The 24,137-nt window shown below is 44.4% G+C and overlaps 1 protein-coding gene and 1 long non-coding RNA gene across 3 annotated transcripts; one reads left to right on the top strand and one right to left on the bottom strand.

Moving 5' to 3' along the window:
* Positions 1 to 9,705: 9,705 nt before the first annotated feature.
* LOC116960136 lies at positions 9,706 to 15,435 on the bottom strand. Of its 2 annotated transcripts, none has more exons than XR_004406224.1 (3): positions 15,286 to 15,435; positions 10,291 to 10,367; positions 9,706 to 9,860 (listed from the first exon to the last, which is right to left on the bottom strand). It is a non-coding gene; the product is annotated as an uncharacterized LOC116960136 (long non-coding RNA). The 2 variants fall into 2 exon arrangements; XR_004406225.1 differs by lacking the exon at positions 15,286 to 15,435 and adding an exon at positions 13,599 to 13,675.
* Positions 15,436 to 15,799: 364 nt separating this feature from the next.
* Positions 15,800 to 21,558, top strand: GMNC (geminin coiled-coil domain containing). The gene is made up of 5 exons (XM_042797209.1): positions 15,800 to 15,814; positions 16,646 to 16,808; positions 16,956 to 17,041; positions 18,528 to 18,644; positions 20,189 to 21,558. The coding sequence occupies exons 1-5, from the start codon at positions 15,800 to 15,802 to the stop codon at positions 20,822 to 20,824; spliced, it is 1,017 nt and encodes a 338-aa protein (XP_042653143.1). The 3' UTR covers positions 20,825 to 21,558.
* Positions 21,559 to 24,137: the final 2,579 nt, after the last annotated feature.

Here is a 24,137-nt window from a genome sequence, read left to right as displayed (position 1 = left end):
CGTGTTTTCACTTTGCAGGGACTCACTACAGAGCATCTCTCCCTTTGATCTACATGTGCTGGTCTCATTTGTTGGCACTAGGAGTTCTGCTTAGATTTTTTTTTTTTCCACTTTTGGCCAACTTTAGAGAAAATATGGTGATCAGAAAACTATGATCACTCTTATCCAATTTCCATTTGGCACCAGCTAAACCAAATAACTATTCCTACTCAGATACAGGTCTGCCCTGGAGCAACAACTTCAAACTAAAGTCAGAAAAGCTCCTCCAAACTTGCTGCCAGGGAGATGTCCCAGCTGCCAAGTCTGAAATTGGACTTCAAATTCACATGTTCCTGATTATTTACAGGATTTTTGAATCATAATCTAAATCCTAATCTTTATCCCCAGCTCACTTTCCAACTTAGGTACAAATACACTGACAGAATCCAATACCTTTGAATTTTCATGAACATGGTCTCATATATGAAATAACCTGCATTTGCTACAAACAAAAGCAGTGGCTATTTTTTTGCAGCGAAGAATGATGGCACTGCCTTGAGAAGGTCTCCACAGTCCCATGCTGCTTCACTGGATAAAGAACAGAGCAGAGATGGATCCAGAGAGAAACAGGGAAACACCAAATCCTGGTTCTTATTTCCCCCAATGATGCTTTGCACCACACAGACACACTTATAAGATGATATACTAGGCTTAAGTGCCACTTCCTTCAGATCTCTCTCTCATACTATTAGTATAATATAAATGAGAATTAAAGTCTGAACATTTAGTCTCAGTTCTTTGTCTAGTATATATACCACAAGAGAGATGCTGACATAGAGATCTCAATAAGAAGTAACTATTCCTATTTGATTACACAGCAAAGATTTCAGCCAGAGAAGGTCCCCACAGGCAAACACAGAGTCAGGCTTTAGTCAGAAATCCACTGTAAGAGCAGCTTTAATAGCCTGAGAATTTATCTCTCCACCTCCTCTAGATGACCGTTAACTAGAGATTAACATCCTGACAGCCTGAATCTGCAGTACAGGTGAGCTCCAACCACCTACAGCAGCACCATGAGGTCTCACAGGGGCCTCTCACATTCTGGTCTCCAACTCACCTGCAGCTGCAGCATCCTCTCACATGAGGTGATAAGAAATAGCTGAAAGGCAGGCACTTAGTCTCAAAAGTTGTTTCTGCTCTAACCAGCCAACCACAGCTTAAAGCACAGCCTCTGCTACGAAAACCTACTGATGTATCTGGGTGAATTATATTCCAAACTGTTGTGTACAGATCAACTTTAGCCACTAATTAACTGTTCTAACACATTACATTATAGGAGCAACAATGATAATTGCCATGTTCATCATGGTACAACACCGGAGCCACGAGACAGCCAGCACAGCAGTGCATGACAGAATGTGACCCATGTCACCCTGTCCCAGGCCCTGGGCTGTGCTCCAGCTGCAGCTTGGTGATAGAAAAATCAAAAGTCCTTCTTAAATTTAGATCATGCTGCCCAGGACCTGTCCCAGGCAAGTTATGAAAACCTCCAGGAATGGTGATTCCATGGCCTCCCCAGCTTATGTTTGGGTTTGGTTTTTGTTTTTTTGTTTGCTCCCCTCATGTCTAGTTGGAATATAACTTGTCCCAGCTTTTGACAACTCCAAGCCCTTCACTAAGCATGTCTGAGAAGAGTTGGACTGTCTTCTCTATACTCCCCCATGGCAGTGGAAAACTGTGGTCAGGCTCCCTCAGCCCTCTTCTGCAAGCTAAGCAAACCCAGCTCCCTTGCCCTCACGTGCTCCAGCCTCATGACCAGCTTAGTGGCCCTCCTGATAGATTCTCCAGTTTGTCAAGAACCTTCTTGCACTGTGCAGATGAAAACTAGATACAGTACTTCAGATGCAGTTTCACCAGTGTCTAGTAGAGGTCACTAACCATCTCCCTCAACCTGCTGACTGAGCCTTGCTAATGCATCCCAGTATACAGCTAGCCTTCTCTGCCCACTTTTGCTTTGTCCAGATAGACACAGAATAACCCATTTGTTGGCAAATCATTCATCTCTAGAGTTCTTTCTGCTGCCCATTATTAAAATGGCTATCTTTCTATGCTTAGTATTTCTGGTTAAGCAAACTATAAGAACCCTAAAATTGTTTTAAAAGTCCAGACAACAATAAGCCCACTCTTCCTGGAGACCATGTACACCCATGTAAAAAAAATAGCCTCTAACAACACTGTTTTGAATCCTGCGGCATAGCTCAATTCACTTGTGAAACACCAACAGATGGACAGAAAGGGACACCCTCCTCCCCCCTTTAACTAGTATCCTGTATCCAGACTATACATGCTGACCACTCAATGCAGACAAAATTTCAATCCACCTTGATGAACTTCCTGACAAGTTCTGTGTGTCTCCCTCCTTGTTCCTTTACCAGTCACACTCTCTTTCTAAATTTCCCTCTAATTAATTCCATATTAAGCACTGAAAATCTGCAGGGACTTCTCAGACATCCCTTGTCCCTTTCTGTATGGACCCTCCAGGTCCCCAGTGATAAGCCCGCTGGTAAAAAGCTGACATCTGTGCGGCAGCTCTGAGGCTGCAATTTCAGGTATAGCATGTGTTGCACCTTGAACTACCGTCTCATTTTAGAACCCACCATTGAGACCAATTAAGTACAGAGCATGCAAGGAGCCGACCGAGTGTCGCGTGCTGACTATAACCACAAGGACTTAGAGGCCACAAATCTGTTATTACCAAGCTGTTCCTGACAGCAGCATGCTGCCTCCTAACAAAAAGAATAGATTAGGATCAATCAAGTCTCCCTCTGGCTTGTCAGTGGGACTTTGGACCACACCTTCCACCCAAAACTTTCCTCTTCTCCCGATTCTGAACACCTAGCCAGCTCCAGGCAAAAAGGCGGCTGCTGAGTCAAGCATGAGCTGAACCATATGTTCATAATTAGTTAACTTCTTGCTTTGTCGCTAGAGGCACTATCAATAAATCAGCGACAGCCCGTAGTGGCCTTAGGAGGTGCAACGATCCACCCCCAGCCAGCACGGAGCCCTCCCCTCCACACAGGCGACTGGCCATATTTCATTCCAGCTGCGGCATTGTGTGGTGAATTAACTTTATCCTCAATTTAAAAAGCCAGCATGAAATCAAGAGACTTGAGAAAAAGAATAAAGAGAAAGAAAGAAAGAGAAGAGGAAGGGGTGAGAGGAGAGGGAAAAATCCTAGCAGGTCAACTCAAAAAAAAGTGTAGTGACAGTTTACAGGGATGGCCCCACTTAACACGTTGTTGTAAAGCTGGTTGTTGGCAGCACATTAACTTTTAAAACCATTCTGCTTCTTATTCCCCAGTGCTGTGGTCGAAGGTTTCTTGTTACACACTGAAGGGGGGACCCAGTGATATAATTGTTTTTAAACCAGTCAAACATATTGGTAAGTAACAGCCTGGATAGCGGGTAAAGCGGAGCAAGAACCAACAGCATCAGGGTGAGACAGTCTGGCTGGAAACACTGCCTCGAGGCGAGTGTGCTGCACAAACCACTGTGTTCAACTGTGTACTTGAGCAAATAGTGGCATGACTAGGGTATATCTTGCAAACCCAATCTCCAGCAGAGTACATGGTGGTCATCTGTGCTCACTGCTCCACTCTGACCCTCAGGAGATGCAGTTATTAACAACAACAACAAAAAAAAAAACACCACCACCACAAAACCCATTTGGAGGGGGTTTTTTTGGTGTGTGGTGTGTTGGGTTTTTGTTTTTTAAACATAAGTGAAAAGAGCAAGAAAGAACAAGTTAGAATAAGTCCAGTAGTGATGGTCCAGACCCAGGTGTGTCACACTAAACAAGTTCTTGTGTTTTCAGTTTGTCAATTCCAGACCAAGATCAAATATTCCTCCTGATTTGAGAAAGCACATAGCAATAGTCACACTGCCTAGTGTAAGCTAGACTCCCTACAGGCAATGGGGAGTGCTGTAGACTTCTGAAAAGTGATCCACAACACTTGAATCTGGAGCTTGTCTATCCTAAGGTACTCATACCTCCACGGACTACAGAGATACTCAGGTAACTTGAATATCACCCACAACTAAATGCTTAAATACTTGTAGTTAACTGCTAGTGCGGTCATCCTGCCTGCCTGGATATTTAACTGAAACAAAGCTTGTGTTTGCAGTGCTCCCACTGGCAACTTTGGTTAGAGATGTACTTGAAGCGCTTGTTGCTGTAGGGCAGAGGAAGTGCTACCAACCACCCAGGGCTGATGGAGCCTATGAAGATGCATCCATTAAATAATTTCTTTCCCCTGTTTTTGCTCTTTTTGCACCAGTCTCTCATCTTGAACAACCCTGGCCCTTCAGCAGTCTTCCCAGGCTGCTTCGCTGCTGTGCTTATCCCACCTGCTTTCCTTGATGCCTCCTGGCCCCTCTAGTCTCCTCTACAGGAGAAACTGGACACTGGCTAGCAGGCTTCTCCTCCTCTCAGCCTACTCTCCATCCCTGAGGAAGGCACTTTGTCTCCTCCTCTGCAATGGAGCTCCTTGCATTTGTCAGTTCACTTCTCTACTGTGAATGTGGACACACAAATCTTATGAACTCAAAACATCTCTGAGACTCAGAGAAATCTATATACAGGATGGGATGATATGTCCAGCCTGCAGTTCTGAAAAGTCTTGGAAGCTGCTGCCTAATCTTGGAAAGGATGAACTTCACAATCACTTTTTAATTTGTTTGGGTTTTTTCCTCCCTTTTAGTTTCTTTCTTTCAAAAGTCCCTGGAAGTTCTCCAGCTGCCTGTGCGTACCCAGAAATACCTCACCTCCCCACACCCCAGCACTTCTGCCCCATTCAGATCCAGGATCTGGCACTGTCTCTCAGGCAAACTCAGAGCTAAGCAGACACCCCAAAGCTGGACATGCCTTCTCATTGACATGCAATTCTGGTGTCTTCTTCCCTCTGAATACCTGTGGGGGGGCACTAACTGAAGCCTCAGCTGCAATCCATTCCTAACACCTTATTTTCAAAGATTGCAGCAGGACTGACTCTAGTCTTGTGAAATACCAGATGAGAAATTGTTACAGTGCTGCTACCTCCTAATCCTCCCAAATTATTCTGCTATAGAAGCTGCCTGGCTGGTTACCTAGGCTCATCTCTTCTACACTGATGTATTCAGGAGTGCTCCCAGCCACTACAGACATGCCGCAGGTCCTCATCCTTTCAGGAAGGGACAGCTCAGCATCTCCATCCTGCTCGGTTTGAATGACAGCTCAGCAAGTATATCAGGAGTAACACGGCCAAATGACTATATTAGTACAACAGCTGTATATGGGAAATATTAACAAACTTGCAAAGAAAGGCTAATCACTAATTGCAGACCCTAAGAAAATTATTAAATTGAAACTGAGACCCTGATATAAAACTGCAAAATCTAACTCTATCACTGTATTCCTTTATTTTTTGTATAGCATTTATAAATGAACTGTTTGATTGAGGCTTTAATAGTAACTGCTAGTAGCTTAGGAAGATCGTTCAGCGAAAAGCAGAAACAGAATTTCACGTTGTTTTTCAGAACATGACTGAGAAGAAGCTCCTAAATCTTTAATCATTATCAAAATATACACTTCAGAACCTAATTTTATAAATCAAGTCTGCAGAATCTGGGTACACAGCTCTGTCCTACCTCCTATGTTGTTTTTCTATAGTAGATATATTGCAGAATGTTAAAGAGTTGTCTTAAAGCTCAAGTTTCTAGGACTGTATTTACACAATTACGTAAGAACGTCACCTTAAAGGGTCTCAGAGATGCAAAAGTACCCCAACCCTTTAAAATTTGAACTTTGGTAAATCGGACAATAAGAGGCAAAACTGCAAAGAAAAACAAAACTCCAACAAAAAAAAAAAAAAAAAACAAAAAAAAAACACAACTATTTTATAGTTTGTCTCAAGACTCAGGGAGTATGATTTTATGATTTATGCTATTTTAACTCTTTACATGGACAATACTGATTTCAGTAAAAAAAAAGCTTTTTTCATTTTGATTCAAAAGAGGCTGACAGCAATATTGCTTCAGTGAGGGTGAATACACAGATTTATGTTAGTAGGCAAAATTAACCAATTCTTTTGGATTTGGAAAATCGTTATGAAAGAATATAAACTGTGGGGAGAAAAAAAAAAAAAGTGAAAAAAGTGAAACAAACAAACAAAAACCCAACAAAACAAAGCCCTAAAACTATGGGCCTGGACTTATTAAGGGAAGTAATCTGGTGAATAACTGCGCTCAGTGAATAAGTGGGAGATAATTGCTTGCTGCTCCCAGGCTGTCCCAAAAACAAACTATAGCCTTTCTCCAAGCTTTAGTATCTGGAAATATCATAATTTGCCTACACAGTGCAATCTCAGATGGAGGGTGAGCAAAGCCTTATGCCTCTATATTGTTCAGTTCTCCTCCTCAAAACTTAAATACAATTGTAAGAGCCCGAGTGAAGGCTCCCTGACTTACTCCACCGAACAACCTTTTTTATCTGCACGGGTAGGACCAGATGGAGGCATGCTAGCAAGCCCTCTAGTGTCCACCTACTGCATGCTTCTATAAAACACAACGACATCGAGGAATGAATGAAAACAAAAACACTTTCAGCAATAAGATATGCTTCCAAATTCATGGTACCCAACCACATCTTTGGAAAAATAAAATCTATAATCAGTGTTACTCTTGAATATAAAAGTGCCAGCAATTACTGAGGGCTATTTCTTAGTAAGAATCTCTAATGTTGTTATCTTCCTCATCATACATTTGGAATAAACAGAGATACAAGTTAATTATTGAAGGCCACTTCGCAGGTCAGCAGCCAACCCAGTTTCCCAGTGAAGTATTTTGCTCCATGGGGCCACAGCTCCTTTGTGCCTGAGACACCAAGCATGTTTGCCCAGACTCTTCCTTGCAGATTTGTATCTCCTGGTTGCTGGAGATTACAAAACTTATAGGTCTAAACCCTATGACTGAACATAAACTCCCCTGAAATTTTAGGAACCACAAAACAACATCCAGCAGCTAATAGTAGCATCCTTGATTAAACTTGTTCATTTGGGATGAACCTGCTGCATTTCAGACAACAGTACACCTTTCCACCCCTACGAGGGAAGTCAGTGAACATTGACCTGAGCCAACAAGGGTCCCAACATGCATGTCAGGAGGCTGCTGAGCTTCAGCGCTAACCATGGATGACAGACCAGTCACTGGGGGTTCTGTGGATGGCAAGAGGTCTCATTTCTGTCTGACTAGAAAAGGAAAGATGAAACAGAACCTATGGGAGCTTCTAAACAGCTCAATAGCTGTCATTTAAGTCTCTGTTCCTTCCAGTGACATCAGGAGACTACAACACAAGAACCTTGAGCCAAGAGAAAAAGTCTCCTCTCTAAAGCCTGTTCTGTTGCACTGTACTAACCTCTTCTTTCTTTCCCTGCTGTCCTATTACACTTTGCAATGGAATTGTAAAATTACAGTAAGGCATCGATGAATCTTGCTCTCTCATCCAGGGGCAGTTAAAAACCAAAGATTTCTATTGTTTCTTATTCACTCAGAGGCCTTTTTACACTGCTTTGGCACAGTACAAGGCTGCCAAGTGGATGCAAACCTCCCCCCCACCCCTTTCACCTCCAGGACAACATAAAGTATAACTGGACAAAAAAAAAATCCTGTTCACAGTTATTCTCCACTGCACATCATTGCTGCAAGGAAACCCACACTGCCACTGAAGTGTGTAACTTTTGCTTAAAATTACATTTCTGCAAAAATTCAGGGGAGAAAGCAGCTCTGATGTGTTTTGAATGGAATTCTTCTTTTAAAAGGCTTTGGGATTTGGAAGACATTTACTCTTTTAATCCATTATATCAAAATCATTGACAAAATCACAATGAAACATTTTGTTCCTTCCTAAAAACAAAAACCAAAGAGGGGGAGAAAAAAAAAATCTCTCACAGAGAATTAAAAAGCATTCAGGTTTCATTCCAACGAGCTGGGCGTCAGGACCTCAGCATTCTTCGAGAAAAGAGATTATTGTCTCCAGCCAGCTCTGGTGTAAGCCTGTAAAATCCTCTGCCAATCTTTTAGATGAATTACCAGCCAACTAATTCCTTTTCATCACCAGTTCATCGAACACTACCTGCATGGAGTAGGAGCTGAAAATTTTATGTATACAGACAGAGCTGTTTTACTAGAATATCTCCCTAGTGACTTACTGTTTTAACTCAGCCTTTGAATAGTGTGCACAAAAACCCTGACATCTTTCTCAACTCATGACAACAACATCCACCTTCTGACCCCCAACACATTTCCACACGTCCTAGGATCTTTTATTATTGATTAGGGAAGGCAATGCCATACAGCTCTGCAATGAAGAGATACCCTCACATATATTTACTCAGATCAGAGATCTCTGCCAAACCTCCCAACTGCCAGCCAAGAATGGAAAGTGCCCAGCTCTACACCCAAGGAGAGATGGAGGGAAGCCAGACTGTCAACTCCTGAGCACCAGCCAAGAGGAAAAGCACTATGAAATAGGTGAAGCCCAGTACATAGGTATTTGCAGCACTGTGAGCTTGTGAGGAGTTCACAGGCCAGGCTGTGAAGCAGGCAGAAGCATGCATCAGTGACTGATTAGACACAGGGCCCCATTCAGCTCTGCATCTGGTCCCAAGAAAATTCATCCTAATTTGGATGAAACCCGTCAGCTAAGATTTTCTGGCAGGTCTCCCTGCAAAATAGTTTGACTTCAATAGAAAACACCATGGAGAAAAACATGGCTTTTCAGCACACTGGTCTTTCTCTCATAGACTCAGCAATTTCCCCCAAACTGTGATGGCCAACACTCGTAAGATAGTCAAGAGAAACTGTTTCTACCATCTGTTGTTTAACCATGGGACTACCTCAGTGTATTTGTTTCTACTGCTGAATCACTCTTCTGTGACGAAAAGGTTACTTAGCTGCAGCATGGCAACTCAGTTCAGTGGTAACCTCTGGATGGAGGAACACAGTGTGCTGCTTACGCCAGACCAAGAATACGCTTCAGTTCCAAAACTACAAGGTTTATGTTACCAACTCCCATCCAATTAGCCCCCAAAACTCATGAAAATTTTGCTGTCCACAATTAATACTGCTCTTGAGGAGCCCAGTGGCCACAGCCAAGAACAGAGGAGCTCATTTGGCCAGGGACTATATTAGTACATTTTTTATTTCAGAAATGTAAAATCTAAGCAGACACACCACTACTGATTGACAGATGACAAACTGAAACACAAACATGCAGATACTGACTTGGGTCTATACAGTAAATGGATGACGTTCTGAGGTTTCAGACCTCATGTTTAAGTGCTGCTATAAAACCGTATAACACCAGACCCAGGAGTAGACCATATTTCTCTTTCATACATCAATCAGATTGGCAACAGTAACAGATTTCCACCTGTAGTTTTCAGACAACCCATCAGCTTGTCAAAAACCAGACCTGAGCTCTATATCTCTTTAGGATCTCATTTTTCATGATGCCCTTTCTTTTTGAGCAGCTGGAATTGCAGGACATATGCAATGCATAGTGACTGGGATGCATTTTGAGATAACATACCCATAGGGCACTAAACCAATGCAATTAGCATCCTCTTCAGACAAAAGACCGATATACGCAGTAAAGTTAATAAAAATATTCAAAAGAAAACTCCAGAATGATAAAAAGCATTATTCTATTTATTTTAATACCACAATGCTCTCGCTCTCATTGACATTCTTAAATAAGATCAGCATTTTTTCCATTTGTCTTTCCATTTCAGGAGATGAGTCCTCATTCCTGTACATGGGGGTGTAATGAACTGCAATCTAGAGGCCTGTGGAAAATATAAATGGTTACCCACACTGATGAAAGACAAGGTCTATTTACTACATGTGTATTAAGTGCTTCTCAGATGGTCAGGAAAACAGAAAAATGATTATACAAAACCAGACAAAACCAGCCTGGATTGTTGTTTATAAGCACATCAAAATGACAAGCACACAGGATAAAAAAGCTGAAGTCCAGAAGTGTCACAAAAGCCACAAATCTCCATGAATAAATTTAAATCATAAATTAGAGTAAAATTTTGAATACTCAAGGAGTACGAAGCAGCACAAGAGAAGTGTCACAAGAGAAAGTATTGGAGGACTGGCATTGAAGCTCTATGAACCAACTGTCAAACCAAAGCAGGAGATGGGACAATACGACCAAGAAGTCCCTTCTAGATCTAGATTGTCATGAGTATTTATCTCTGCTTGACTTACCAGATCTCTGTTTGAAGCAGTGATCTTCCGTCCCTTGTGAAGCAACAGTTACATTCATAGCAGAGGATCGAGATTAGCTGTTAACAGAACAGAGGTAATGACAGATGGGTGAGCACTTGTGCACACAGCACACATACATGCCACACACATTATTCAAACATACCTCTTACATATTTCATCTGCAAAGATATTCTATACATAAAAGGGTGACTACTTATGTATAAAAACTTTTTTTTTTTTTTCAGAAAAACCCAAAGCATGGCTGCAAATCTATGGAACTCCATTTTTACAAGAAAATGTGATTCAATAGCAATGTGATTTTCCAGTTCAATATTAGTCATGTCCAATAAAGAATATCACTGCAAAATCTTAACATCTGAAAAAGGAGATAATTAATTTCTTGCACAGTTGCTACTCAGAGGGTAAATATGGAAAGTAACCACAAATCTGGAGGAATATAATTTCTGAGCACCTCAAGACACTTTCTAAAAGTCCACAAATAGTTTCAAAGTAATTCAAGATTAACTGAATGTGATAGGTATTAATCTGGATTTTCGTTATTTAAGCCTACGTAGTACCACATATACAAATCCATCAGATAATATGCATTAATCAAATAATTTCTAGATGGAAAAAATGTTATCCTTTTCCATACTGCTGGTAAAATACCACTGATTTCCTTGAAAAAACAAAACAAAACAAACAAACAAAAAAAAAAAACAACCAACCAACCAAACCCAAACCAACACCTTTTCTCAACACAGACAATTAAGCACTAGTAATACCAAATTTTCTTCTAGGGATCTGAGATAAATCTCATCCACTGTGTACCAGAAAACACAGAAATAAAATCACATACACCTAAATGCACAGCATGCCTTCATTTCAAACCAGAAGAAAGCATCGAAGCCCATAGGAGAATTGCCCCCAGCGGGGATAGCCTCTATTGACTCACCACTTTTGTTGTGAGAAACTCCAGGTAAACCCAGAAAGGTCTATTACAGTTTTTCCATCTTGAAGTCATCTTTTTAATTTGTTTGCCCCTAAATACTTGTGAAATTCCACAGTAGACAGTATCAGCACCGGAGAGCTATGGCACAACAGCACTAAAGGTCCAGTTTGACTAACTGCATAAAATGTAGTAAATTAAGGCCACAGGTGTATTTACTGCCAGCTGACAATGATTACAAAGCCAGTACCTGGTGTAAGAGAGTGATGGAAAAGGTAAACATCACCCTAAAATGTACCAGGAAGAGACAAAAGAGATAAAGATTTGCCAATGCTTTTCTCTAGAACATTAATGCATTACACAGCAGACTGAGTAATTTTGGTCATCCATCTGAAAAACAGGTTAATATCAGCTGGAATATTCTCTGAGATGGGTTTCAGCAGTGTTTTATGCGAGGGAAGACTGTAAAAAAACCCTACTTTCTTTGACCTAAAAAGCAAAGGAAAAGACAATACGTGACCACATTCTGCAAAGACATCAAGGCTAACCACTACTCAAGGAGAAGTGTCTAAACTAAAGCAAGGGTTTGGCACAAGGACAAAAGGGATTATACCTGCTATGAATACATTCAGACTGGAAGCTAGAAAGTGTCTAGCCGTCAGAGCTCAGAGTAGGGTGTAGCCTCACAGTGGGAATAACATAAGGAAAATAACCTAATTAGTTTTAAGAGGGAGATTGAAAAGTTTAAGAATGTCTCAACAGCAGGGGACTGGATTTGGGAAGTGCCTTTTAGTCCTGCGTTCAAAGAGGAAGACTGATCAGAGAACAACCAGAACCTGTATCTGCATAAATTTCCACTCAGAAGCATTCTTGCAAATTAGCCTCATCAGGTTTAACTAATCACACCTTTAGTTCACAAACATAATCAGATGTTCATGCAAGTTTCAGATACCCGTGTGTACCTGACTATAGGTTAGTATCTGGAGTTATTACGTGAGCCTCTATTTTGCCACTGGTATACGAACCATTCTTAAGAGGGATAAGAAGCACTGTAGCAGCAATATGGCAGAATAAGTGAAGAGGATTTGGGGTGGGTCTGGACACCTGTGCAGGTGTTAGCATGAAAAGTAACACACACTGTAGTAAGTCTAGCATAAAAGTTGAATTAGACTATTTGTAAATATTGTTATTTTTCTTCTGTGTACCATCTCTTCTAACAGCCAGTTTACAATGGTCTAAATGCAACTTTAGGGCCATTTCTACATAAAAATGCATTACATCTGAAAAATCCAAGTTTCTTGTTTTTGTTTTTTTTTTTTTTTTAATCCAAAGGATCAGTTTCATCATTGACATTTAAACAATAAAACACATACAAATTACAGAAGAAATTATAGGTACAAAGAACACATGGGAATTAACACACAGTAATACGTTAGTGCATTCTCAAAACCTCAGAAAAGAGCTGCGATGACACTCAAAGTAAAATCCTATCTCCGCTGAAGCAATACTTCAGTCTTGATAAATGTTTCATCACTGAACTTTATTTCCAATTAAAGTAGTACATCATTAACTACAACAAGCAATAAGAACTCTGAGAGGTGCTGCCTCAGATAAACAGGAAAAGTATCAGCAGATGATTGTTACTTGGTTTTGTTTTACACTACACATCAATGTGTAATTGCTACCATGACTTGAAGCTCTTTTATCATTGTATGTGAGATCCATGCACAATTTTGCAAAATTAGCTCTTTCTCTCTTACACCAGCAGCATTTGTCTTTCCATGAGTTACCCAGAAGTTATCTCCCCAGACCTATGAGGCTCTTGGGCTCTGATTTGGTGGTCTTTCACCCATATCCCATCTTTCACTCCCCAATGTAAGTCACGGTACTGTGACTTGGCATTAATTCCTTGAGCTCAGAAACCAAAGCACTGTCAAAACCCAAACCAACACGATACCAGACATGCAGAAGCAACAATGGAGTGACCACAGGTTTTCTTCATACCGCCTTTTCACTCCAAGAGCATGCCTATATTCCTCCCACCACTTCTCAGAGGCAAACAACGTGCCTGAGCCTACAGAGCTCTGCCAAGAGGAAGCAGAGACAGAGCCACCAGCACTGTGCCAGGCTAAGGGCCCTGCGCAGGAGCAGCCCTGAGCCAGCAACGCTTCTCCCCACACCCACAGCCAAAGCGGAAAGGAAACTCAGCCCACTCGTTGTCCCTCCCTAGGTGTGCTCTTTAGACACTCAACCCTCCTCTGTCCCCGGAAAGACGAGCGATGGGGCGTCGCATGGGGCAGCCCGGCAGCTCCTGCCCCGGGGCACCCATCCCTTCACCCACCGGGCCTCCCCACTGCACCTGCCTCCGCCCCCGCTCCCAGGCTGCCCGCAGACAGGCCCCGCCGCCGGGAAAGGAGGCGCCGGGCAGCCCCGGCCCCCAGCGCCAGGAGGGACAAGGCCGCCGCCCCCATTTCCCCCCCGCTGCGGAGGGGGCGGGCGCGGGGTGATGACGTCTCCGAGGCCTCCCCCAATGGCCGGGCCCGCGGCTCCCGCGCCTCCGAGGCAGCCCCAAGATGGCCGCTGCCCCGGGCGGCCCCGGGCCGAGGCCGGGGCGTCCACAGCGGCTGGGCGGGTTCCGTGGGGCCTTTACACCTCGCGCGGGGTTGCAGCGGGCCCTGAGAGCTCCTCCAGCCCGCTCCCGGGTTGCCCGGCTGCCTACCCGGCACTAGAGCCCGTCCTGTCAGGTGCTGGCAGCCTCGGGGCTGCGGCCCGTCCCGGCTCTCCCCGCCTCCCCCGGGCCCTTCCACGGTGGGTGACCGACCCGCTGGGCTCCAGGTAGCAGCCTTTGCCTGGGGTGCACGCCCAGGGCAAGGGAGCCACCACTGCCACAGCACCCTGAGGCAGCCCGCTAAAGGGCAAAGGAACTAAACCAAACCAAGTGCTGGGCCTTGGTACTTGTTGGAAGCGTTTTGTAGAGCTTGTGTTTCTTGTTAGCAACTAGATGCTGTCCCCCTGCCCCTCCACACAGGAGAAGGTTTGGCATCTGAAGAGCGTGGGTTATCACAGCAGTTATCAAATGTACTGTGCAGAGCTGGGGTTTAGGAAAGCTCAAGGGTGACCTGAGGCTGGGCGTGGTGTGGACTTGGAGCATGAGCCCTTAAAATATCTCTTGGGGGGGGAAAGCAATCAAAGCAGGAGATGGCAGTGATATAATTTGGCATAGCTGCCAGTTTACCTTGGGCAGCAACCTAGGAAAACATGCCAGTAATAAAAGAATGGAAGGCAAATGGCCGTCTTGGTTTGTATTGTCCCTGAGCCTTGCTAATGGGGTAGCAACACTGAACATCCTCCAGCGGAGAAAGACCCTGCTGTATGCCAGCCTGGCCTGCCTTCGGCCCAGCCTCCCCCTCAGCTGGCTGCAGATTGTGTCCGCAGGCAGGTCGGGTTACCTCCTTGAAAAGCGCTTGCCATGGCAGGCGGCAGGATCCTGACTGAACAACTGCTCTGCTGTTAGCTTTATTCCCACCATCCCCTACGCTATTTAAAGACAGACCCTCAGTGAAGAGTCTGGTTAATTTTTTTTTTTTTTTTTTTTTTTCTCCTGGGAAAAACTCAAGCCTATCTGTGGATTTTAATTGCCATGGAAAGCTGATGTGAATTAGAGGTGACCATATGTAGTCAATCTCTGTCTTTCACACACCTGCATATGGCTTTTGGAACATTACGATAGTAAAGCTTATACCACTGTCACAGCGTTTATATCCTGAGATCTTCTGGAAGCCTGGGGCTTGACAAAAAACTAATCTCCAATATAGTGAGACATTTGCAGAAGCTTGCCATTGCGGACTGTATTGCTCTGAAACCTGCACTCTCTTCCTCAGAACTGTCCACAGAAGTGATCTGAATCCTATTTGCTTCTACACACCCCTGGGAAGCTGTGGAAAACCCGCTCCCTCAGCCAGGCATGTCAGGCAAACTTGCTTCTTCCTGCTGGATTTTACAACTGCAAACAAGACTTCAAAACAAAACAAAACAAAACAACTCACCAGGAACACCAGCAGCCCTGCTCTGAACATGTGGGATGCTTCCCTGGATCCCTGCTCATTTCCTGGAGTGAAACTCAGACACACCAGTTCAATGCTGTCCTGAAGTGTGTGGAGGCTTTTTTTTTCCTCTCTCTCCTTCTTTTCTTTTCCCTCCTTCCTTGTGTTGATTTGTGGGGCCAGAATGACTTTGATTTCAGCAAGTTTGCTGTTTATTCACGTCACAAGTTTGACAGCTTTACACCAAATCAGATTGCTGGGTTTCAGGAGAGCTCTGAGGCGTCACTGGGAGCTCCTTTAGATTAAACTCGCCTCCCCGGTCTCCCCCCTCTCCCCCTCCTTCAGAGCCATTTAAACCTCTCTGGGGCTTTAACAGAAACGTGCTCCCAAGACCTGCATTTCATTCTGCCACTAACATGGTAAGTGCTCTTTGCATTTCTCTCGACCTGGGGGCAGAAAAGGAGAAGCTGGTCTCTTTGCCTTGGGGGCTTGCAGAACGTTTTGTGCCCTCTTTAAGATGGGGAAGGACGAGGTCTCTCCTCTACCTGCAGGAGCAGCTTCTGCTGCTGTGGCTTCCCATGGGTGAGCAGATTCTCTGCTTGAGGCTCCAAGCCCTGCCGTCGCCTTGCAGAGATTTAGAGCTGCTGCAGATGGGGCTTAGTTGAAGGAGGGAAGAGGGGTGAATCCAGAGACAGCCCCAGGCTTTGCTACCGTGCAGGATGGGACGCCTGCAGAACTGCAGGGGTAGAAGAGAGTGCGAGCAGCACGGAGGTGTCTGGGCTAGCTTTGTGCTGATTTAGAGACGAATCAAACCCCCAAGGTGGGAGCAACGGACTGGCCAAGGAGAGCCTGGGTCCTCCCCTCACGTTAAACCCACTCGGGACGGTAGCGTTTCCCAAGGGATTACAGGAAACCCGGCCACCTCCCTCGCATACCGCTGCTCGGAGCCTCTCTGCCGCGGGGGGCTGCGGCGGGGGCGGCACTGCTCGGCGGAGGTAGCAGAGGCGGTGCGGTGCCCCCCCCCCCGGGGGGCAGCGCGGGGGGGAAGCGGGCACCCGGGTCAGGGCTGAGAGCTCCCACGGGGGCGGGCGGCGCCTGGCAGGAGCGGCCGGGGCTGTGGGGCTCCCCTGCGACAGGTACCTGCGCAAAGCCCGGGCGGGACAGGAGCGGGAGGGGAACGCTTCCCCGCGGAGCAGGGACCAGCCCGCAGCGCCGGGATGCTTCTCGCCGGGATGCGGCGGGGCCGGAGCAGGGCTGACACCCGCCTCCCTCCGGGGCCCGCCGCAGCCCGGGGGCTGGGAGGGGATATGGGGGGGGCGCTCTCCGCCGAGCGCCCCACCGCCACGGCCCCTTGCCTCCGCAGAGCACCGGCCGGCCGTGCCCGCAGCCGGACTTCGCCGGGGGCCCGGGCTGCGCCTGCCCCTGGCCCGCCCCCGCCGGGGTTTCCAAGGAGACTCGGGCTGCCGTCTGCGCCGCGGAGCCGCCGCCGCCGCACAGCCAGGGCCGGCGGGAGGCTCGGCCGCCGGGTAAGTGCGCTCCCAGCCCGCCGCCGTCGTGGGGAGGTGGCGGGGACGGACACGCACACCCACACACCCGCCCCTGGCCGCGGTCCCGCGGCCGGGCTGGGCGAGGAAGCGGGAGCGGGCTAACCCCTGGGGTCTGCTCCCCCGCAGGCCAGTTCTGCAGCCCGCAGCTCGGTGCCCAGGACGCGGCGTGGCGGGGAGACCAGCTGTCCTCCCAGCTTTACAGAAACAAGCAGGTAAAGGCTCCACGCCCCCCCCCCCCAGCGACCTCGGCTTCTCCCCACGAGGTTCCTGAACTTTCTATCATGTATTGCACCTCCCGGGTTGGTTTACGGCACCAATGAGAACCCTCCCCCGTCACGAATGGGGTAAATGGTGGCAAACCACTTTATTCGGGTGGATTTTGTTCCTTTCTTGAAGTAGTTGTCTCCCCACTGTTGTCCTGTGAAGCTGGGACAGCTGTTGTGGGGTTCCCTTTTCACCCTTCCCCGCTTACAGCGTGTCGCACCAGCTGCCTTTGCGCTAGAGAAGACCAGGGACACGACCAGGGAGTCTCTCAGGCTCTGATCATGCAGAGCCTCATGCTGTTGACTAAAAATAGATAACATGTGCCATCCCGAGACTACCAGGAGTAACTTAATGAGAAATGGTTCCACCAGAATTACCTACTTCTATGAAGGATCAACCATTTTGACCAACAAGCATTTCCTTGTTATTTTATCTTCTCTCTTCTTTCCTTTTTGTAAATCCCATCAAGGGGATCAGAAACTCTGAACAGGCCTAGATGAAGAAACCCCAGACAGATCACTCTAATCAAATATACTTGGAATGATATTTTGACACAGTGAAGTCAATGGAAATTCATTTACTAACTTCAAGGTCCCTGGATTCAAACCCTAGTTCCAGACATCAATGTATTTTGTTCTTTGGCTCTACCTCAATCATTTAAATCTCTGCTTTTCCACCTGTGGTCAGCAGATGCCCAGGGTCCTTGTCAGAAGACCCTTTGTCCTCCCAAAGGAGTCTCTGGAGCTATGGTCAGGAGGCAAAAATCTCTCTCCAAATACGTAGACTTCCCATGAAAAAGTGTTAGGCATTTGCAAATCAAAACATACCTGTTCAGCTCTTGACACCAGGGATTATCTCAGATCTGTATATGCACTGGGACTGGCACAGTAGGGTCCAGGATTGAAGGGATCACTGAGTACAACCGTATTATAATGAATGGCTGCCTCATCTTCCTTCTGCACTCTACCCCCATAAATTGCCTGCAGGTCCTCCTTCTCCTTTTCCCTACCAGCCAACTATAAATGGGAATGAGAGGGGTGCAAAGGGATGCTCACACACAAGGAGATCTGTCAGCTACTGTCATGCATGCCCATGACTGTTTCTGGATGTTCACAGGGCTACCTGTAATTCTTTTCTGTTATTATTCCATGGTTAACAGTTTGGGGTTTTTTTTTGTTGTTTTGTTGGTTTGTTGTTTTTGTTTTTTTTTTTTTTTTTCAGAGTAATCTCAAACACTTGCTAAAGAATAAAGGAAGTCAAAGTAAAAACTGAACAGTCATGCCACTTAGATTTACAGAGACAAGAGGCTAGAGGGAGTGGGTTGAGTTCACAAAACAAACACCCAGATCATCAAATCCAAGCAGCCCGTACCATAGGGCAATTGCTATTAAGTTACAGAGTCAACATCTATTCATCAATATCTCTATTCCACAGCTTCAAGATACCTTGCTTCAGAAGGAAGAGGAACTTGCTAGGTTACATGAAGAAAATAATAACCTCCGACAATACCTGAATTCTGCCCTGATTAAGTGTTTAGAAGAAAAAGCCAAGGTATTGTGTTCAAGCCTGTTGTATAGACATGTGCAGAAGAAATGGGCTGAATATGTACATGCCATTAAAATGTATGTAAAGTCTAAGAGTGTAGACGACCTGCAGCATGAGATCTATTTAACTTCATAGAGCTGCCAAATTGCTGGTCATGGATCTAAGGTGATGGTTTCCCCCCAGGAATGACATCCTAGCGGGTTCTGACTGTGAAGGCAATATAGCCCATGGAATAACTAAGTTTAGTGTAAAAGTAAGTTATCTATAAGTAAGTCAAGTTTATAAACAAGATAAAGTTATTCCATCTCATGCTTTTTTTCAGTGAAAAGTTCAAATTTGAACATATATTCTTGAGTTATCCCTTTTGATAAGGATTCATTTTTTCTTTTTTTATGTTTTGGGTGCTTTCTGGTTTACATTTTGTTTTCTCATCTTCCAATGATACATTTTATTAATTTACATTAGAATACTGATCTATTTTTTTTTCATATTTATTAATTAAAAAGCTGTGTGGTTTTTAGAAAGGTGAAATACAAAATTAAACACTTCAGGCTGGATGGATTCTATTAAACTAAGTGTGAAGGTTTGTTTTTTTTTTTTTTAATTAAATATTTTGATTCTCTGTGTCTCATCCAAAAGAAAGTAAAGATAATTGTTTCTGGTCAGCTTAAAGACATTTTTTACTATTCCAGCTTTGCCCGTGAAACTGAACTATTAATTATTTGCTCAGCTCTGTGGATTGAGCACGAGGTTAAAAAGCCTGTAAAAAAATAGCAGACTTTCCTTTTACATCCTATTCTGAGTTGACAGTGTGTCATGTCGCTCCTCCCATGCCAAGACCTGGCTCCTGGCAGTAGAAAAGTTCTCCTTTGGACATAGCAGGGAGACACAGCCACCCCTCTATTTCATGTGGAGGAGCGTCCAGTGTGAAACCACCACAGGAGGTGTCTGAGCGTTGAATTCATGATGTGGTGGGGAGCTTCCTTGTTATTCCTGTCTTCCTTTGACCATCCGTGGATGCCTGAAGGGCCCTTGTCCTCGGATAATGACAACTGAGGTGGATTAATGAGCTCAAGGCCACTCAGTCTGCTGCTCTGAGCTCTCCCTGGCCAGGATCACACCTGCCTCAGTATGACTTAACTTCGCTTCCTCCCTCCCTCTTTGTCAGGCTGCCACATTCCCCCCCATACCCCCGCTCACCTGCCAAATGCTGCTGGCAGCGACAGCACGGAGGAGTGCTGTACGGCCCGGCAGGAGCTCTCATTTCACGCCGTACTGAGTGAGAATGCAATCAAAGCACGGGCCTTATTGACATTGTCAAATTTTTCTCTTTCAGGGAGTGGATTGTTGCAGAGACTGTAAAGACACAAAATAGTTATATCAATATGATTAAGCACAGGGTGGGAGAAAAAGTATCTTTTATAAGGACAGTAGTAACCATCTTGCCCATCTAAAATCTGGGATCAGAAACATATTGCTTCCAGGTAACTATAAATTCAGATTTTAATCTTCTCTCTCCACCTTTTTTTATTTTTTTTTTTTTTTAATAGAAACTGCTATCCTGCCACAGCCCAAAAACCTGTGCTATTCTCAAAAGCACCAAGAGGAGATTAAAAGAGGACCACTGCTTTGTTTCTCAGGAAACTCCTCATGCTTCCAAAGCTAGAAGGAACCTCTTTAATGAATTCACTGCCTGTGAAGAGCAAGCCAGCCCTGCTGTGGACAGCTGGGTCTTGCAGACTTTAGGATTAAAAGATGTCAACACCATTGATGAAACTTCAGCTAACTACAGTGCCCTGTCCTCAGACCTTGGAAAAGACACGTACTGCCTGAGCCCCGGTGAAACAATAGACTATGACCACAGTGAAGGAGCAGCAGCAGCATACAGCTGCAGCCATGTGCCTCCAGCTAACAGCAGTACCCATGAGGACTCTCCCTTCCTTCCTCAATTTTCTTCAGCCTCATGTGTCTCCTCATCAGTTCCAAGTGTTTCTTCTGTCCCAGCCTATGGGTTGCCTTATTTGACTGCTGACTTGTCACCCAACAAAACAGAAGTGGCCTTCACAACATCTCTGAGTCCTCACCGCAACGTAAGAACACACACCTTCCACCAAGGACAAGCCTTTGTGCGCAGGGATGATGATGGAGGATGGAGATTCACCTGGGTGCCCAAGCAAGGTGAATAATGCACCTGCATCAAGGGTCAGCCATAGGGGATGTAGGAGATGGACACTTCATCCAGTGCTTGAGAGAGGTTCAAGAATCAAAAATGAGCCCTCCTGTGCTCTGTTAAATGCTACTAATGTCACCTAACCACTCCTCATTCCCTCCCAGATTTTCACAGGTGTGGCTCCAGATTTCACTGGGACAGATTATCTGCTCCAGGCCAGATGTACAAATTGGATCCACTTCTTTTGTGCCTGCGTTGAGATACCTACTTTTACTTGCTTCAAGGCTTTTCTATCATCAGGTATTCCTCGTTAACTGGTAGTTTCCAGGCTGGAGTACTTTCAGCTTTGATGATCATTCCCATGTGCACCAAACTGGAAAGCATTTTTGGAATACAGTTTGGAAATAGCACTTCTCTCACAGATATCCACAGATGACAAAGGAGGCATAGGTTGGAGGCTGAGGATCAGCAGCTTCTAACCGATTTGCATCTCTCTTGGCTACACAGATTGTCTTGGATTAAGGCAACCATGGGTATTTGTTACTGTACTACACTAGGCTGACCTGCCTACAGTTGCATGGTGCTGTCATGTTCTTTGGTGATGCCTCGAAATAAACAGGATTTGCTTCTGTTGCCTGAAGGCTACTTAATTACAAGTGATTCAGCAAGTTCAGGGGATTTTCTTGAAGTATGATTAAGAGACTAATGTGTTTACTGCATTGTGTTCTAAAGGTATTTTATCTGTCAGATAAAAAGAGTTTAAAATGTTTGTGCCCTGGAACAGGAACTAGAATTGGAGATGCTGTAGTGACACTGCCATCACCAGCCAAGGCCCTGACCCAGTATATCAGTGGCAGAAATTTTCTCATTTGTGGGTAATGTACATGCAGAGCACTTCTTTCTTCTGCAAAGGATGCATTCTCCCTTGCCTGCAGCATCCCACTAGTCTTTTGATGGATTTTATTTCATGTTTATCTGCCTGATTTTGGAAGCCCTCATAAAAGGGAGCCAATCCTGGCTTCATAAGCAATTTCTGTGTCTTCAGTGGGGCTTTTCTGCAACATCAAGAGCTTCACCTGTGAAACTGGAAATTTTCTTTCTAGGGAGCAATTCTTGACCTCTTTGTCCTGATGTCTGAGGTCACAGAGATTTATCTGCAACCAACATCAGCCCAGAGTCAGGGCTGCTTCTTCCTCCTCCCATGACCCCATGCTTCCTATGGGAAATGTTTTTCCTGGTTTGAGGAGGCAGTATCACTTAGTGGTTAGAGTGAGTCTTTGGGAACCACAACCTTCAACACCAGCTCTTGCCTCTCTGTGTCTCTGCCAGGCAGTGGTGGGTGGAAGTTAAAACCATCACTGCCTTGAGAATGCTTTAAAAATCTCTGGAGAGAAGGTGCTCTAGCACTACACAGGACTTGACTTTTAGTAACATTACTAATGATATGAAGTTAACTGACATGAAGTAAGGTCACCAGTAATGTTTTGTGTTACCTTTGTTTTCTGCTTTACAGTAGTTTGATGCCAAAGTATTGGAAATAGATTGATTTGGTTATTCTTGCTTTCAGAATGGTCCCAGTGACATTAAGGAAGTACTTTAGTAAAAATAACCGTAATTGAGGATTTCCTTTCAGTGACCTATTTTCCTAAAGAAAAGTGGTTATTCCTTTATTTTTAGAGGATAAAAATATCTCCTAAATAGCCTTTTGTGCCTTAGAATTGCAATATTTGGGATTCTCCATCAGAAGCAGTAGTGATTTCCCAAAAGACTTTTAAATAAACAAACTCTGTATTTCTGAGTAGTTACTTTAAAGTCAGTCATGGGGCAGACTTCTATAATAGGCAATTTGAAAGCATTGATTGTAGACATTATTGCACTGAATTAAAAAATATTTTAAAACAACAACAACAAAAAACAAACAAACAAACAATGCACATGGAATAAATACACGTATTTGTTTGGAGGTTTTGTTGTAGTCAGTAAAAATGTGACTAGGTGATGAAGACTAGTCAGACAAGATCACTCTTTCTATAGCACTTTTCTGCTTTTCAATAAAAAATCCCATCCTACAAACCACTCATTTCTTTCCCAAGGTATTTCTTTTCTATTAATCTCTTCTTGACCTACCACATAGGGTAGCATTGAAGAAAATACTCCTGTCACTGGAATTTTTATTGGTGCATGTGTTAGTGTAGAAAATGCCTGACCTTAACATGAAAATGTGATGAGCCTGGTATGTGTGGTGTGGGGGATGAACAGCATATTGGGAATAGACAGTGTGGACAGAGGATTACACCCAACACAGCTGTAGACGCCACATCTTCCAAAGAAGCTGTAAAACTAAAGTAGGGAAAGATCTGTCTCTGTTTTCTAACACTATTGAATGCTATTACTTATGCATTTCAGTGCTATGGAGTCAACAGCAGTAACAAGTACTTTTGTCCCATCAGCAAAAATTAAATCAGGTTTTTGTTTTCTGTAAAGAGAGAGAAAAAGCATCCCACCTGCTTGACATTTCTTTTCCACAGTTTATATCACTGCATGTGAGAACTTCTGCAGAAAGCCAGAATAAAAAGTGTCAGATCTTTCACACAATCTCAATGTAGGGATTCACTAGGAACGAACTGATGCTTGAACCTTTGCCAGCCTTTTGTAAAGGGGTGACTGGCCCTTTGTCTAATAGCAGTAAATAACAGATGTAAGTGAATAGCTCAATGAATAATTTACCTGAATGAATCATCTTCTTCTCCTGTGGGTTCCTGAATTTTACTCAGCATGAAGGTGTTGAGTTCTGTGGCAGGGATTTCTATCTGAGCCTGGCTTTCTGGAGTTCAGTTGGGTAGAGGGCCCCATGGTGCTGCTCCTGCCTGCTGATGGGTGCTCCTGACTGCACATGCAACCTTAAAATTCTGGTTTAGACAACTGCTTGAGCAAAGGTCTCTGTGTTAAAAATGCTGCGGATCACTGTAGCAGAGAGAGCACACTGGAAAGGAAACAGAAAAATCTCCAAAGCATTTTAGCAAATAACTAAGGGTGATTTATTTTTTCCCTGACAGCATTATTTGAACTAGTATTTCCCAGATTATCATGAAGAACAATAGAAACAAGGTACTTTGTGTCTAACACCAATACACAGTAAGCAAGTCAGCACCAAGATGAGGAATGAGACTCTTCTGCTTTTTTGTTTCTCTGTAACACTTCAGCTGAGTTCAGTAGTACAATTCTCATTGAGAACAAGTCCCAGTGACGGAACCTTTCCTTTAGATAAATGTTGCTCCTAATGCCAAAAGAAAGCGTTTACTCAGCATACCTCACTCTAAACTGCCTGG

This window comes from Tyto alba, unplaced genomic scaffold (assembly GCF_018691265.1).
Source record: "Tyto alba isolate M040663 unplaced genomic scaffold, T.alba_DEE_v4.0 Super-Scaffold_10, whole genome shotgun sequence".
NCBI lineage: Eukaryota > Metazoa > Chordata > Aves > Strigiformes > Tytonidae > Tyto > Tyto alba.
The sequence above is the reverse complement of the archived record's forward strand: the minus strand, read 5'-3'. Positions and strand labels throughout refer to the sequence as shown.

What these genes read in the sequence shown, in the direction of transcription:
- GMNC (XM_042797209.1), top strand. An exon ending in GCGGGAGGCTCGGCCGCCGG is followed by an intron (nt 16,809 to 16,955) that starts GTAAGTGCGCTC and finishes GCTCCCCCGCAG; the next exon opens with GCCAGTTCTGCAGCCCGCAG. An exon ending in AGCTTTACAGAAACAAGCAG is followed by an intron (nt 17,042 to 18,527) that starts GTAAAGGCTCCA and finishes TCTATTCCACAG; the next exon opens with CTTCAAGATACCTTGCTTCA.